This window comes from Erinaceus europaeus, chromosome 13 (assembly GCF_950295315.1).
Source record: "Erinaceus europaeus chromosome 13, mEriEur2.1, whole genome shotgun sequence".
In the NCBI taxonomy this organism is placed as follows: domain Eukaryota; kingdom Metazoa; phylum Chordata; class Mammalia; order Eulipotyphla; family Erinaceidae; genus Erinaceus; species Erinaceus europaeus.
In genome coordinates, this window is record NC_080174.1 from 64,477,096 (window position 1) to 64,493,731 (window position 16,636).

Consider the following 16,636-nt stretch of genomic DNA (forward strand, 5'->3'; position numbering starts at 1 on the left):
GAAAAAAAAGAACCTCTCTTGATCTAGACCTTGTGAGAAATCCCAAAGTAATAGAGGTATAATCTGCTTGCAAACTATCAATAAAGAGAAAGATCTATCAGTTTGTTGAAATGAGAGGTTTTTTTTTTATTATTTATCTTTTTGTTTTTTTCCTTTCAGTATAATGTGCTGGAGATACTATTTGGGTTAATATTGATGATGGAGTATTCTAGGCTAAGAGCAAAATTTAAAACCCAGAAATGAGGAAGAACTGTACAAAATCGAGGAGTAGCAAGTGGGCCTGGTTAGCAGTTTCACAACTCTACCATAATTGTAAGGATGTTTATTGTTGTGTCCTCGGTGCTTGGAAAAATGTTTGACAAATAGGACACTGTAAATTATCATTAAATGATTAAATAGTCATGTTTGGGAAATACTGAACATGCTCGTGAAGAGCCAGAAGACATTTTAGAATGTTGAAGGCTGTGATAAGTTATGTAGAGCAAAAAAAAAAAAGGTATTACTATCAAATTACCTGTCTATAGAGTGCTTATAACAACTCTTAAAATCCTTTGGAAAATATTGCCCTGGGGTCTGTGTGGTAAAAGAGAGATAGAAAACTGTTAAGTATTTTCTTCTCCAAGCTAAATACTCCCAGTTTCTTTACTTATCGTACATTTGACATTTGGCTCCCAAACTCATCACTAGTATGGTAACTCCCCACAAACATTCTAGCTAGTAAGTGTTCTTAAAATGTGATTTTCAAAACAGAACACAATACTCCAGTTGTGAATTAGTTCAAAAGACTGCATGGGACAGCTCTCTTGATCTGGATACTATTCTCTTAAGGAAGCCTGAAATTGAGCCTGAGATTTTATTTTGTTTCTTTTTTGAGTTGAGTCACTCTCTTGGCTCATATTCAATTCTCATATTAATTTACAAGAAGTTCTTTGAGTAGGTTAGGGAGAGTTCCTATTAGTAGAGCTAATAAATGAATATCCATGGGGCTGGGTGGTGGTGCACCTGATTGAGCACAAATATTAACAGTGTGGAAGGAACCAGGTTCAAGCCCCCAGTCCCCACCTGCAGGGGGATAGCGTCACAAGTGGTGAAGCAGTGCAGTGTTGCAGGTGTCTCTTTGTCTCTCCCTCTTTATCACCCCCTTCCCTCTCAATTTCTGGCTCTGTCTATCCAATAAATAAATACGGATAATAAAAAAAAATGAATATCCATTTTTCAATTGAGTTTTGTCTTCTTAGGAGTTCTGTTCCTCCCAAGTCTCTTAAAACCAGAGGTGGGAGGAGAAGGGTAGAGGGAGAAACAGAATTAATTGTATAATACTGGAGTTGACCAAGTAATACTGAGAACAGTTTACCTTTACTGATAATTATATTGAAAAGTATTGTTAAAATGAATCCCTATCCACTCATCATAGGTTCACCCATTATCAAGCTAGTTAACACATACCCCAGCTATTTTTTTCTTTGTTTTGCTTAAGTATTATAAAGAAAACCAGACATTGTCTTTTCACCCTTGCACATTTGAGTATGCATATCTAGAAAACAGATTTTCTTACATAATTATGTGCTATTATTATAGCTCACAGTCAGATGTTCTCAGCTGCTTAAAATATCTTTTTACACTTTTAATTGAATCAAGATCCAGACAGGTCCACAGATTAAATTTATTATTATTTTTTAAAGCACCGTTTCACTCCTCCCGTTCCTGTGCTTTCACTGGACCAAGTTCTATTACTGTCCCTTTTGGAATATCTGTAAGAGTTTTCCTTCTTTTACTGCATTTCAAACATTTTGGAATGTTTATTAGGTGGAAAATATGTTCTGGATATTGCTGGAGATATAAAGGTTAATTTGACATAGTTGACTTAGCAATTTAATGGTAGAGATAGATGCACAGTAGAAATGTAAAACATTTGCCTCCTGGTGGATTATAGTTCCTACCCCATCCTCAGTGATGCCAGTGGAATCTCTTCAATAGATTACTTATCAGGAACTCAGTTTAGTCCCTCTTGAATGAATTCAAACAATATATATATTTAAAAATATTTATTTATTCCCCTTTGTTGCCGTTGTTGTTGTAGTTATTATTGTTGTCGTTGCTGGATAGGACAGAGAGAAATGGAGAGAGGAGGGGAAGACAAGGGGGGGAGAGAAAGACACCTGCAAACCTGCTTCACCGCCTGTGAAGCAACTCCCCTGCAGGTGGGGAGCCGGAGGCTTAAACCAGGATCCTTACGCTGGTGCTGGTCCTTGTGCTTTGTGCCATCTGCTTAACCCCGCTGTGCTGCCACCCGACTCCCCAAACTTAGTATTTTTGACCTTGCCACTTAGTGCTTCTGCTGACTTTCCCCCATTACTCAAAGTAAGACTTCTTAAATAAGCATAAAAATCCTGCATTTATGTTATGTTGAATTTTCATTTCATTTCTTAAACAGGATTATAGATATTTTGAGAGCAGACATCTCCTTTTTTTTTTTTTTTTTTTCCTGTATAATGCTAGGAAGTCTAATAAGTATTTTTGTAGAGTCCGTTGTACATGTACCGGAGCACCTATTCTTAGTTGTTTTTTTTTTCCTCCAGTGTTATTGCTGGGGCTCAGTGCCTGCACCATGAGTCCGATGTTCCTGGTGACCATTTTTCCCCCACTTTATTTGATAAGAGAGATAAATTGAGACGATAGGGGAGATACAGAAGGAGGAAGATATTGACAGACACTTGCCGACCTGCATTACTGCTTGTAAAACATTCCCCCTGCAGTTTGGGAGCCCAGGGCTCAAACCTGTTTCCTTATGTGGGTTGCTAGCATTTAGTATTTTACAGTTTACCACCTTCCCATAGTCAGAGCTTCTATCTACCATTGAAAAGTAAGCTACCGGGAGTCGGGCGGTAGTGCAGCGGGTTAAGAGCACTTGCCTAAAGCACAAGAACCGGCGGAAGGATCCCGGTTCGACCTGCGGAACTCCACCTGCAGGGGAGGCGCTTCACAATCGGTGAAGCATGTCTGCAGGTGTCTTTCTCTCCCCCTCTGTCTTCCCCTCTTCTTTCCATTTCTTTCTGTCCTATCCAACAACAACGACATCAAGAACGACAACAAGGGCAACAAAAGGGAATAAGTAAATAAATAAATCGAAAAAAGAATAGTAAGTTACCGGGAGTTGGGTGGTAGTGCAGCGGGTTAAAATCCCTCGTGGCTCAAAGCGCAAGGACCGGCCTAAGGATCCTGGTTTGAGCCTCCGTCTCCCCACCTGAAGGGAAGTCGCTTCACAGGTGGTGAAGCAGGTCTGCAGGTGTCTTTCCCCCTCTCTATCCCCCCCCCCATTTCTCTCTGTCGTATCTAACCACGACATAAATAATAACTACAGTAAAAAAAAAACAAGGGGGGGGGAGTCGGGCAGTAAAGCAGCAGGTTAAGCACAGGTGGTACAAAGTGCAAGGACCGGCGTAAGGATCCCGGTTCGAGCCCCCGTCTCCTCACTTGCAGGTGAGTCGCTTCACAAGTGGTGAAGCAGGTCTGCAGGTATCTGTCTTTCTTTCCCCCTCTCTCTGTCTTCCCCTCCTCTCTGTTCTATCCAACAATGACATCAGTAACAACAATAAGAACTACAATAATAAAACAACAAGGGCAACAAAAGGGAATAAATAAATATAAAAAATTAAAAAAACAAAAGGCAACAAAAGGGAAAATAAATATTAAAAAAAGAAAGAAAAGTAAGTTATCCAGGACTGGACAGACAGCGTAATGATTATACAAATAACTTTCATGACTGGGGCTCTTGAGTTCCCAGATTCTATTCCCAGTACCACCATAAGCCAGAGCTGTGCTGTGTTCTTGTAAAAAAAAAAGCAAAGACTCCAAAATGGAGTCTTTGCTTTATCCCAAAGTTTCCTAGAAAAAGAAAGACTTATTCAGTGGCTTGAATATTACTACATGTTTATATTGCTACTTCTGTGGCCAATTAACTTCTGGTTGCATATAGACCAGTGTAGAACTTCAGACATCCACTATCTATAGAGCATAATTGGCAAACAGTTCTGCTGTCCTTGTTTAAAACCGTTAGTTTCTGAATTAAGCTGTGCATCAAGATCACCTGATATACATTTAATTAACTATATTTCATTCTAGAATCTTGAATCAGGATTTCCGGGAATTGGATAGGACAGGTAATTTAAATTTTAACAGTTTTAGCAGTTAAATCTTTATAGTTTCTCATCTTTTTAGCTGCAAAATAGCATTTCATTCAGTCCTCTGACAACCAGCATGTCCCTATATGTTCTGTTTACTTTTCAGGGATAGGGTAGAATCTCTTTGAACTACACTAGGTAAAGCAGAGGTCCAGGATAAAGATACAGGATCCAAAGAGGTGGCATCTTAGTTTTCTAAATATAACCTAGCTTACATTTAAAGCCTCAGAAACCTTCCGGTTCTCTGAAAGCTTATTCTTTTTTTTTGTTTAGTGAAGCCTTTAAAAGTTTTTAAAAAATGTAGGAGTTCAGCATTTTTGGACTAACCCTTGTAAGGTTTCTTATTTTGTATATATTCAATAAAAGTGATTTAACTTCAGATATCTTTATCAGCTTTTCCATAAAAAAAGTCACAAATTTGGGAAAAGTTATCAGACCTTGTAGTTTGATTTTGTGACTGGAAATTGTGGTTAATTTATTGAGCAAAAGTAGAGAGACTGAATCTTCAGTATTACCCAGTGAGTTAATGACAGACCCAGAAATAGAATCCTGTGTTAGTGCTTGTGTTATGATTTGGTTTGAAGAGGGTGGCCTGTGATCTGTTTACATAAATTGCAGGAAGTAAAGTTTGGGCTTTGGAAGGAGTTGTAGCTCTGATGTTTGGCCAACAAGCTCCCCTCCCCCACATTTACCACCTGTTTTATTGACACCAGTCCTAAACTATGGAGGGTAAAGGAGGCAGACTGTTCAGACTCAGATTTTCTCCTCTTAAAATAGGCTTAAGCTGAAGTTGATTGTTGGCATTTAAAAAAATTTTTTTTTCTATTAATAGAGTCCTGGCCCTGGTCTTGCTTTAGGAATATATACCAAGTTAAAAATGACATGTTTAAAAATGACATGTTTAAATCACTTTATTGAACATACATGAAGTTTGAAAGGTTCAAAAGATTGTTCATTCCAGAAATGTTGTAGTGTTAGTATCCTGTAGAAACTGCTCTGGTGCTTTGGTATCTCACTTTTGCCTCATAATTTTTTTTTTTTAAGTATTATCCCTGGTAGCCAAAAAAAAGTTATCAGATATTGACACTATGAAGACTAAAACATGCAGTGTGATGAGTAATCCACCGTATTCTTGCTCGTTCCTGATCTCATTTCTTTTAAAAATTTTATTCATGAGAGAGTGTGACAGAGATATCTCCCCGGCTTAGGTTGTGCCAGAGATTTAACTTTAGACATGCATATCTGGTGTGCTGCCATTTCACTCTTCCTGACCCTTTGCTGATTTCTTTTAAGATTTTTTTAAAAAAAAATTTTATTTATTCCCTTTTGTTGCCCTTGTTGTTTTATTGTTATAGTTATTATTGTTGTCGTTGTGGGATAGGACAGAGAAATGGAGAGAGGAGGGGAAGACAGAGAGGAGGAGAGAAAGATAGACACCTGCAGACCTGCTTCACCGCTTGTGAAGCGACTCCCCTGCAGGTGGGGAGCCGGGGTTCGAACCGGGATCCTTATGCCGGTCCTTGTCCTTTGCTGATTTCTTAATCTTTCTTTTATACTCTGCTTGGCCTTGTTGCATGCTCCATTTATTTTCATTTTATACATTTGGTGACTAAATTTTATTTCCCTCTCATTCCTAATTAAAAAAATTTAAAAAATTTTATTTGACAGAAATTGAGAGGGGAAGGGAAGACAGGGAGACAGAAAGACAGAGACATCTGTAGCACTGCTTCACCTCTTGTGAAGTTTCCCTAGTAGGTGGGGACTGGAACTTGAACTTGGATCTTTGTACATTGTAACATGTATATTCAGCAGAATGTGCCACCACCCCATTCCTAATTCTTAATTCCCTCGTAGTCTTTTTTTTTGTTTTCACTAGTCCACAAAACCCGTTCTTGATAGTATTATCTTCTTTTTAAAAAATATTTATTCCCTTTTGTTGCCCTTGCTGTTTTATTATTGTAGTTCGTATTGTTACTGATGTCGTCATTGTTGAACAATGAAAACGGGATCTTTACGCTGGTCCTTGCGCTTTGCGCCACCTGCGCTTAACCCATTGCGCTACCTCCCGACGCCCCAGTATTATCTTCTTTTAAAGGCCTATATTTTCAGTTTGTCAGTCTTGATTTGTATGTAATACAGCTGTCTTTCTTCAGTACTTGTTTATTAGAGTTACCCAAAGTGTTGACTTCTCCCTCTAGCATGCCTGTGGTGACCATTCTTATATGATTTAGTTGCTGTTTGAGATCTCACTTCTTAGCTCAAGATGCACCACTGCCTTCAAGTTTAGCTAATGGAACTGGGATGAACAGCTGATAGTACTTACTCAGCAAGATTCTTTCCCTTTTGCTTCTACCTCTGGCAGATTTCTCCAGCTCAGGCTGATTAAGACAGGTTATTTCCATGACTGCTTTAATGATTACCTGTGACTAATAGTATAACAATTCACAGTGCCTAGTCAAGTAACCTGAATCCAAGGGTTGTTCTTTCATGCACACAAGTGGATTTTATACTTTCAGATTTTCTAAAAGATAGCTCTGAGTTCAGAAATTAAAAATAAAGTCTCGACTATCAAATCTTATACCATTAATTTTTTATATTTGTTTATTTTAGACATATAGAGGGAAGGCTACAGCACCAAATCTTCCTTCAGTGCACTGGGTGCTGGACTTAAACCTGATTTTCGTGCATGGCTAAGCAGTGTACTATACAATGAGTTATTTTTGCCAGCCCTACCATTTATTTATTTTTTATTTTTATTTTTTTGATTTTTTAAACAATATTTATTTATTTCCTTTTTATTGCTCTTTTAAATTGTTGTAGTTATTATTGTTGATGTCGTCGTTGTTGGATAGGACAGAGAGAAATGGAGAGAGGAGGGGAAGACAGGGGGGGAGGGAAAGATAGTCACCTGCAGACCTGCTTCACTGCCTGTAAAGTGACTCTTCCTGCAGGTGGGGAGCAGGGGCTCGAACCGTGATCCTTAGTTCAGTCCTTGCGCTTTGCACCATGTGGGCTTAACTTGTTGTGCTACCGCCGGACTCCCTTTATTATTATTATTATTATTTTTTACTCCGGGGTTATTGCTGGGGCTCGGTGCCTGCACCATTAATCCACTGCTCCTGGAGGCTACCTTTCCCCTCTCTTGCCCTTGTTGTTTATCGTTGTTGTTATTGCTGCCATTGTTGTTGTTGGATAGGACAGAGAAATCGAGAGAGGAGAGGAAGACAAGGGGAGAGAAAGACACCTGCAGACCTGCTTCACTGCCTCTGAAGCGATCCCCCTGCAGGTGGGGAGCTGAGGGGTTGAACTGAGATTTTTACACCAGTCCTTGTGCTTCCGGCTATGTGCCCTTAACCCACTGTGCTACTGCCTGCCTTCCCCCACCCCCCCGCCATTTATTTTTTAACAGATTTTTAGGATTATACTAATGGAAAGCTTGGACTTTGTCTTTATAACCATTGGTTAAATTTCATAAGTTTTCAGTTTTGTTTGATATTACATTACAGTGTACCTATTTCTCTTCTCTTCCCTGGTATGTCTGTCTTTTTAATTTTTTAAAATTATCTTTATTGGGGGAGTTGGGTGGTAGTTCAGTGGTTTAAGCGCACAGTGGCGCAAAGCTCAAGGACTGATGTAAGGGTCCCAGTTCGAGCACCCGGCTACCCACCTGCAGGGGAGTCACTTCACAAGCAGTGAAACAGGTCTGCAGGTATCTATCTTTCTCTCCCCCTCTTTGTCTTCCCCCTCTCCATTTCTCTCTGTCTTGTCCACCAACAACGACATCAATAACTAATAACACAAGGTCAACAAAATGGAATAAATAAATAAATATTAAAAAACCCTTTAAATGATCTTTATTGGATAGAGACAGCCAGAAATTGAGAGGGAAAGGGGTGAGAGAGAGGTGGGGAGAGAGCAAGAGACACCTGCAACATTGCTTCACCACTCACAGAGCTTTCCCCCTACAGGTAGGAACTGGGGGCTGGAACCTGGGTCCTTGTGCATTATAACATGTGCACTCAACCAGCCACTACCTGGTCCACCTGTCTGCCTGTCTGTCTTTGTATAATCCCTTTTATTGCTTAGAATTTTTTTTATTTATGTGGGCATGTGCTCAGATAACTAAATAAAAAAAAAATTTTGTTTATTTAGTCATGAGAATGATAGGACATCACTCTGGTACATGTGTTGCCGGGGATTGAACTTGGGACCTCATGGTTGAGAATCCAATGCTTTATCCACTGTGCCACTTCTGGACCTCCGTTTTCAGTGTTTTAATTAAGAATTGAAGTATGATTTATAGTTTACTTTGTAGCATATGATAAATGATTTTTCTTTACTTTTCAGATTCTCTTTGTGGCCAGATGGGTTTGTATGGACAGAATTGTCCATCTGTAACTGCATTAAGGTGAGTGCTTTTTTTTTTTTTTTTAAACTTGATTGAAATGTGTAACATTTTATTATTGTATTTTAGATACACAGGGCTTTTTGCTTGCATGATTTCACTGCTCCTGGCAGCAGACTCCCCTTCCTTGCCTCCTTGGATAGAAATAGAAAAGGACACAACAGCACCTGTTGTGCATGGTGCTCCTGTATGATGCCAGTTTTGAACCCATGTCCTCCCATATGGTAGATTTTATATTCTACCAAGCGAACTGTCTCCTGGCCCTGGAATATATAGTATCTTAAAGGTCATGATTGTCAAGTAATATTAGGATGAATTTCAGGGTGAAGTTCAGAATAAAATGCTGCAATTTGTCTTGTCAAATAATGCTATTTGGTGGGTTTGTTTTACTTATAGAGGTATTTCTGGTAATGGAGTTTGTCTTAATCTATACTTAGTGAACTTATGTTCCTGTATGTAAAAAAAGCTATTTTATTGTTATTCCTTTAAAAAATTCACTTGAGGATATACATAGTCCACTTTTATTGCTTTGTAGCAGATTATTAAGACATGATGGTAATGTTAACCTTTCTATAGAATGATGTAGGGATATTTAGCTTACCCTCATTTATAATAAGTGCAGTGTAAAAAAGTAGGATCAAATTTATGTACATCTTAAGGATTTTAGATTTTTTAAGTTACTAAATCCTTTGCCTAAATAAAATTTTACATCAAGACCAATGAATGAAACATAAATGTGAGATTTTGTGCTTGTTTAATCTATAATATATCCTCTCATAGTTGTTCCTGAACAGTAGTCCCCAGAACACAGTTTGAACAGAAAAAAAATCTTGTTAATTGAATTCTTTCAGACCAGAACATGTAGTGTTGATGGGAGCACCTACCCGTCAGTCATATGTGATATTGCTGTCAGGTGTAATTCTAAATGCTGGGATTCTAGCAGTGAACATATAGATCAAAATGCTAAAATCAGGGCCAGGTGGTGGCTCACCTGTTTGAGTGCACATGTTGCAGGGTGCAAGGACCTGGATTCAAGCTCCTGGCTCTCACCTGCAGGGGGAAAGCATTGCAGGTGGTGAAGCAGTACTGCAATACTCTGTCCCTCTCCTCTATCTCCCCTCTTAACTTCTGTCTCTATCCAATAAAAAGATTTAAAAAATCTGAAAAAAATGCTGTAGTTGTGGGGCTTGTATTATGGTGAAGGAATAGCTAATTAATAGAGGTACCTCTTTTTTATAACAGTATAGGGGATAAAGTGTAAGACCAGGAATGGGCAAGAGGCTGTTGATCGTAATTAGCAACTGTAGTGATAACCCAGGTAGCAAAAAAAAGAAAAAAAAATCTGCAAAGGTGCTGTAGAACTAATTTGACTTAACAGTGAATTAATTTTGCTTGATTTGAAGACTTATTAGCTTTTTAATTATTTTTTTGATATTTAAAAACTTTGGATGTGGTAGTCAGGATATCTTGCAGACTAACTTCTACTTACTAGATTTCCTTAAAGATATTTTGGTTGTAGGATATGTTGACGACTCATATTAAAATTATTGACTGGTTTCAATCCCTTTGAGTATTTGTTAATGTAGGTTAACAATCACCTAAGTATTTTGCTTGTTACAATTACAGAACTGGAAGAACAGTGAAAGTGGGGTCGGGAGGTGGCGCAGTGGGTTAAGCGCACGTGGCGCAAAGCGCAGGGACCGTCGTAAGGATCCCGGTTCGAGCCCCCGGCTCCCCACCTGCAGGGGAGTCGCTTCACGGGCGGTAAAGCAGGTCTGCAGGTGTCTATCTTTCTCTCCCCCTCTCTCTCTGTCTTCCCCTCCTCTCTCCATTTCTCTCTGTCCTATCCAACAACAAAGCAACGTCAACAATGGCAATAATAACCGCAACGAGGCTGCAACAACTAGGGCAACAAAAAGGGGGGAAAAATGGCCTCCAGGAGCGGTGGATTCATGGTGCAGGCACCGAGCCCAGCAATAACCCTGGAGGGAAAAAAAATAAAAAAAAAAGTGAAAGAAGAGATACTGATAACGATTTTACAATTTACTCTCTGTTGTAACTCGTGTATATTTTAGAGTATGCATATATATATAAAACTATAAATTTAACATTTAATGAATACACTCTGTTCTGTGTTACCTAAGTTGGGTCAGTAAGTGACCATATATACTTGTCTTATTTCTGCGGTACTCCTTATGGTCTGTTTAAGCAGATAATTTTCACTTAAAGATATATGGTTAGAAGGCTAGTGTTTGTTATTGATATTTCTAACTGGTATTCTAATTGGTTTTATATAAGGAAAAGACCACGAGGTTGATACGTAATTTTTTTTTTTTTTTTTTGTGAGAGAAGTAGTGAATTACTTAGATTCACAATAAATTTTGATCTAATTTTCCAGTAGTCTTTCCCAAACTACAAACAGCCCCCTTATCTACACTATTCAGGTAGGACTGGAGCCAGAAATTTTTTTTTGCCTCCAGGGTTATTGCTGGGGCTTGGTGCCTGCACCTTGAATCCACTGCTCCTGGAGGCCATTTTCCCCATTTTGTTGTCATTGTTGTTGTCATTATTGTTGCCATTGCTGTTGTTGTTAGATAGGACAGAGAGAAATCAAGAGAAGAGGGGAAGACAGAGAGGGGGAGAAAAAGACACCTGCAGACTTGCTTCACTGCCTGTGAAGTGATCCCCCTTACAGGTGGGGAGCCAGGGGCTTGAATGGGACCCATACACAGGTCCTTATGCTTCACGCCATGTGCACTTAACCTGATGCGCTACCACTGGACCCCCTGGAGCCGGAATTCTTAAAAGCCACTGACAAACACTGCTTGTTTGCCTTACCTTTCATGTACCTATTTGTATTACCTAAATATGTAGAAGTTGACTAGTTTCAAGACAGGAAATGTATGAGTTGGCAGAGAACTAAAACATTTGGCTGGGAGTGAGAAATAGGAAGGATTTTACAAGAATACATCAAGTGTGAGAATTGGCAATTTATGTGTGAGAAATGAAAGTATGTTATATTTAAAAATTTTGTTGTGTATAAGAGGGTAAATGAATTAAACCTCTCCCCCTTTAAAATATTTGGGGCAAACAAATATTGTTTTGTATAGATGATATTGAATCCTTATTCAATCTGAATTTCTAGGATTATTTTTAATATTACATTATTATATTTTATGATTATTGTAGAAAGTCTTGAAAGAGAGCAGTTATTAGCATCACCATCATGTATTTTAGACCAGTAGATAACTGTGTATACATTAGATCCCCCTTTTTAAAAAATATGATTGCAAGTAATTTTTTATCAGTAAAGACACTTTAAAATTTAGCCACATTATTTTTACCGATTTTTTTTTTTTTTGGTTAGTATAGGTAGAACTGTTTTTTAATAAAAGTTATTCTAATAATGTTGTATTCTATAAAATGAGATGATTTTCTGTTATCAGGATTCTGTCAGGAGTAAGATTCACAAATATCCCTTATCTGAATCTGCTGCATTGTTGTCCTGTTTTTTTTTTTTTAATATTTTATTTTATTTATTTATTCCCTTTTGTTGCCCTTGTTGGGTTGTCCTGGGTTTTGATAGTTAAGTTCTGGCTAATGATTACTGAGTCACTTATCCATTCAGTCCCTGAATTTTGAACAGTGATGAATGTAGTTTCTCCTTCCTTCCTTTATTTTCTATTTTTTATCTTTTTAAATTTTTACCTTACTTTATCTTTTAAAAAATTTTCCCTTTTTTCTTTATGAATGTAGTTTCTGTCAAACAGTAAAATAAAATAAAAAAAAAAAAGAGAGAGCTGAATTTGTTTGGTTCCCAAATTTGTAGAAGATAGATTCATTCTGAAGTGTACCTGTGCTTTATTTTCTTTAAAGTATTTTTAGCCTGGCCTACACCACATTGAAGGAAGCTTGGTCTATGGTATCTTTCTCCCTCTCTCTGTACCTGTCTGTTTCTATCTGAAACAACTAGCTCAGAGTGGTGAATCCCTGAAGGTGACCAAATGAGAGAGAGAGAAAGAGACCAGAGCACTGCTCATCATTTAGCTTTTGCTGGTGCTAGAGAGTGATGAACCTGGGACCTCGGTGACTTCAGTTATGAACTACTTCCTTGACCCTGTGTTTTAAGTACAGTCTCAGTAAGAACAGAAGCTTACTGAAGAAAAACAAAAACTTTTCTTAACATTTATTTTGTGTATACAAGTGGGCATACATGTATACAGTATTTTGGTTTGATTGAAGCAAAATAAATAAAATTTGATGCTTCTTTGAAAGTTGAAATTGGGACCACTCTTGTGTTTCTGAATTGCCTGCTATTTATTACATATTGACTTTATTATTCACACGTGAGTATAGCCTGGAGCTATATGCATATTTTTGTGGCATTATTAGTATTTCTTCATAATTTCTGGCCGAGATATTTTTAAAAATTAAAAAAAAAATTTTCTCTTTTGTTGCCCTTGTTGCTTTTGTTGTTGTAGTTATTATTGTTGTTGTTGAATAGGACAGAGAGAAACGGAGAGAGGAGGGGAAGACAGGGGGAGAGAAAGACACCTGCAGACCTGCTTTACCACCTGTGAAGTGACTCCCCTGCAGGTGGGGAGCCGGGATTCTTACCGCTGGTCCTTGCACTTTGCGCCACGTGCACTTAACCCTCTGCGCTACCACCCAGCCCCTGAGATCTCTCTTTTAAAAATTTTCTACTTTACCCTAATTTTTCCTTCCCCCCCAGTAGTAGAAAGCTGAAGGATCACCATTTTTAAAATAAAAGAGAAAATGGGACAGATACATATTTTTTGCTGTCAGCTGAAGAACAACATAGAAGAGAATTTCTTCCTTTAATTTGCCCTTCACCCTAAATTCTTATGTTTTAGACTATCTCTCAGTGGTGTTCAAGTTTTCAGCTGGTTCTCAGGCTAACCATGTTACTAAAATTTAATATTATATGTTTATGCTATTTATCATCAATGTAATTTTTTTTTAGAATTATTTCAGATAGCTGTGGAAATAACTGTATTATGTCATAATTTGATTGTTATCATTATTTAATTTTCTCTGGAATTGACAAACTATTAATTTGTATGTTTAGATATGACACTCCTGTTGTAGATGAAAATGTATGTTGAACTTTCCTGGCATATCTTTTTTTTTTTTAACTTTATTAGTGGTTTAATAATGGTAAGACTGTGGGACAGTTCCCACTGCCAGAGTTTCACATCCCATCCCCCTCCATTGGAAGCTTTCCTATTCTTTATCCCTTTGGGAGTATGGACCAAAGATCTTTATGGGGAGCAGAAAGCGGAAAGTCTGGCTTCTGTAATTGCTTCTCTGCTGGATATGGGTGTTGACAGGTCGATCCATAATCCCAGCCTGTTTCTGTCTTTCCCTAGTGGGGTGGGGCTTTGGAGAGGTGGGGTTCCAGGACACATAGGTGAGGTCATTTTTTGCATATCTTTTTAAAAAAATTATTTATTTTTATTATTGGGTAGAGACAGAGAAATTGAGAGGGGAGGGGAGATGAAGAGGGAGAGTAACAGAGAAACACCTGCAGCCCAGCTTTACCACTCGTGAAGGTTCCCCCTTGCAGGTGGACACCAGGGGCTTGAACCTGGGTCCTTGTTATGGCATATCTTTTAATGTTTCACTGTTTGACTTTTTTTTTTTTTTTGACTCTATGGTTACCTCTGGGGTTAGTTGTCTGCACTACGAATCCACTCTTCCTGGAGGCCATTTTTTCCCATTTTGTTGCCCCTGTTGTTAATGTTTTGTTGCCATTGTTGTTGTTAGATGGGACAAAGAAATAGAGGGGCGAAGACAGAGATGGGGAGAGAAAGACACCTGAAGACCTGCTTCACTGTTTGTGAAGCGACCCCCCCCCCCCTCAGGTAGGGAGTGGGGGGCTTGAACTGGGATCCCTATCCCTACCCGCCCATGCACTTTGCGCCATGTGCGCTACACTACTGCCCCCCCCCCTTTTTTTTTTACACATTGTAGCTTCTGACCTCATGGCCATTTAAACTCACAGTTTCCTTGTGTCTGTGTTTTCTTTTTTTTGCCTCCAGGCTTATCACTGTGGCTCAGTGCCAGCACTATGAACCTACTGCTACTGGAGGCCGTTTTCCCCGTTTTTTTGTTGCCCTTGTTGCTGCTATTGTTATAGCTGTTGTTGTCGGATAGGACAGAGAGAAATTGATAGAGGAGGGGAAGACATAGAGGGAGAGAGAAAGATAGACACCTGCAGACCTGCTTCACTGCTTGTGAATCAACCCCCATGCAGGTGGGGAACCAGGGGCTCTAACCAGGGATCCTTGCTCCAGTCCTTTCACTTTGTGCCATGTGCACTTAACCCGCTGTGCTACTGCCCAGCCCCCATGTCCCTGTGTAATTCTTAACTCCTACTCCTTTCTCTGTAAAATACCTACTCATCTTGTTTTTTCTTTTTAAAAATAGTTTATTAGTGCTTTAATATCGATTTACAAGATTGTAAGATAACAGGTATAATTCCACGCTGTTGCCACCACCAGAGTTCTGTGTCCCCATTCCCTCCATTGGAAATTGTAGTAGTTCTCCCAAGATCACAGATAACAGCTTGACTATTATCTCTATGACTGTCTTTCTACCCACCCCCCCCCCCCCCCATGTTCTTGTCCATTAACAGGCTTTGTTTTCTTTATTATTGAGTCTTGAGTGTTCTTTATATATCATGTGTACAAGTTCTTAAGATATACTCTGTGGGGCAGGGCCAAAATGACCTAACAGTGAAGATCCATGTTTTCTTCCCCTCATGGCAATATTGAAACTTCAAAAGCACATAGCAAAGCCCACATAGAAGCAGACCTGGCTCTTAAACAAGTTCCTTAGAAAGAAAAGAAAAGGTCAGCATCTAAATGGCAAGATACAAATGCTCTCGCCCAAGAACAAAGTCCCTTGTCATGACAAGATACAATCAGAAAGAAATCTGTGAGATAGGGAATGTTAATCTGACTAAAAGGGAGACAGACTATGCTCAACTCCTGGCACTTCAGTTCTAGTACAGTTTTATACCTACAACTTTACAACACCTGGACATAAGAAATTAAATGCTATAAACCAAGTCGGAGTTATGGCAACAGCCTTCCTAATTGACTGCTGCATCTCCCTAGGAGTAGCTCTGATGGATGTGATGTTGTAAAATTGTCTCCATAGTAACAGACCCTAAGAGCAGATTCTGAAAGGAGCACTCCATTGTGAACCCACAGTCTGCCATATTCTCACCAGCTCTTAACTATGCATCCTGTCACTATTTGAATTGAGGCCATAACTTCCTTTAGAGCTGAACCTCTACTTAATGACAGCTTACTGGCTATTAAGTATTTGTATGTTCAAGCTCTGGGTTGATACCCAGGTTGGTTTGACATTGGTGCTATAGTCTGCTAGACACTTGTGACTGCGGACACCTGGTCTTACTGTTTAGGCCACTTAAACTCAGACCTCTGACCCAGGTCCTCTCAGAGCATTGAACATAATAAGACAGAGGTAATTACCCACATTGATGACCCAACATAGCAATTTGAAGAAAATTCCAAATTCATCAGGGCTATGTAAACTTTCTTTTTTAAAAATATTTATTCTCTTTTGTTGACCTTGTTTTTTTGTTGTAGTTATTATTATTGTTATTGATGTCGTTGTTACAAGTGGAGAGAGAAGGGGATGACAGAGAGGGGGAGAGAAAGACACCTGCAGAGCTGCTTCATTGCCTGTGAAGCGACTCCCCTGCAGGTGGGGGGCCAGGGGCTCAAACTGAGATCCTTACACTGGTCCTTGTGCTTGGTGCCATGGCGCCACATGCGGTTAACCTGCTGTGCTACTGCCCAACTCCCAGCTATGTAAACATTCTAAAGAGAACGTCAGAGCTATGGTCCTAATAATGTTTAGTGAAATGAGAAATTCAGTGAAAGAAAATTTGAGTCAGGAAAGTATGTGAAAATTCTTAACAGAAATCACGAGATAAAGAATACAGTAGCTTTGACCCCTGATGTGGTACAGTGGATAAAGCATTGAACTCCCAAGC

At 39.0% G+C, this 16,636-nt stretch overlaps 1 protein-coding gene across 4 annotated transcripts in view; it reads left to right on the top strand.

Annotated features, from left to right (window-relative positions):
- The window catches only part of FOXJ3 (forkhead box J3), a 108,881-nt gene that overhangs the window by 16,487 nt on the left and 75,758 nt on the right, over positions 1-16,636 (top strand). For all 4 annotated transcript variants that reach the window (XM_016189577.2, XM_007526107.3, XM_060206101.1 and 1 more), the window contains one exon: positions 8,529-8,589. In XM_016189577.2, the coding sequence (XP_016045063.1) occupies positions 8,546-8,589 (44 nt within the window). In that variant the 5' untranslated portion in view covers positions 8,529-8,545. The remainder of the gene's footprint in view (positions 1-8,528; positions 8,590-16,636) is intronic.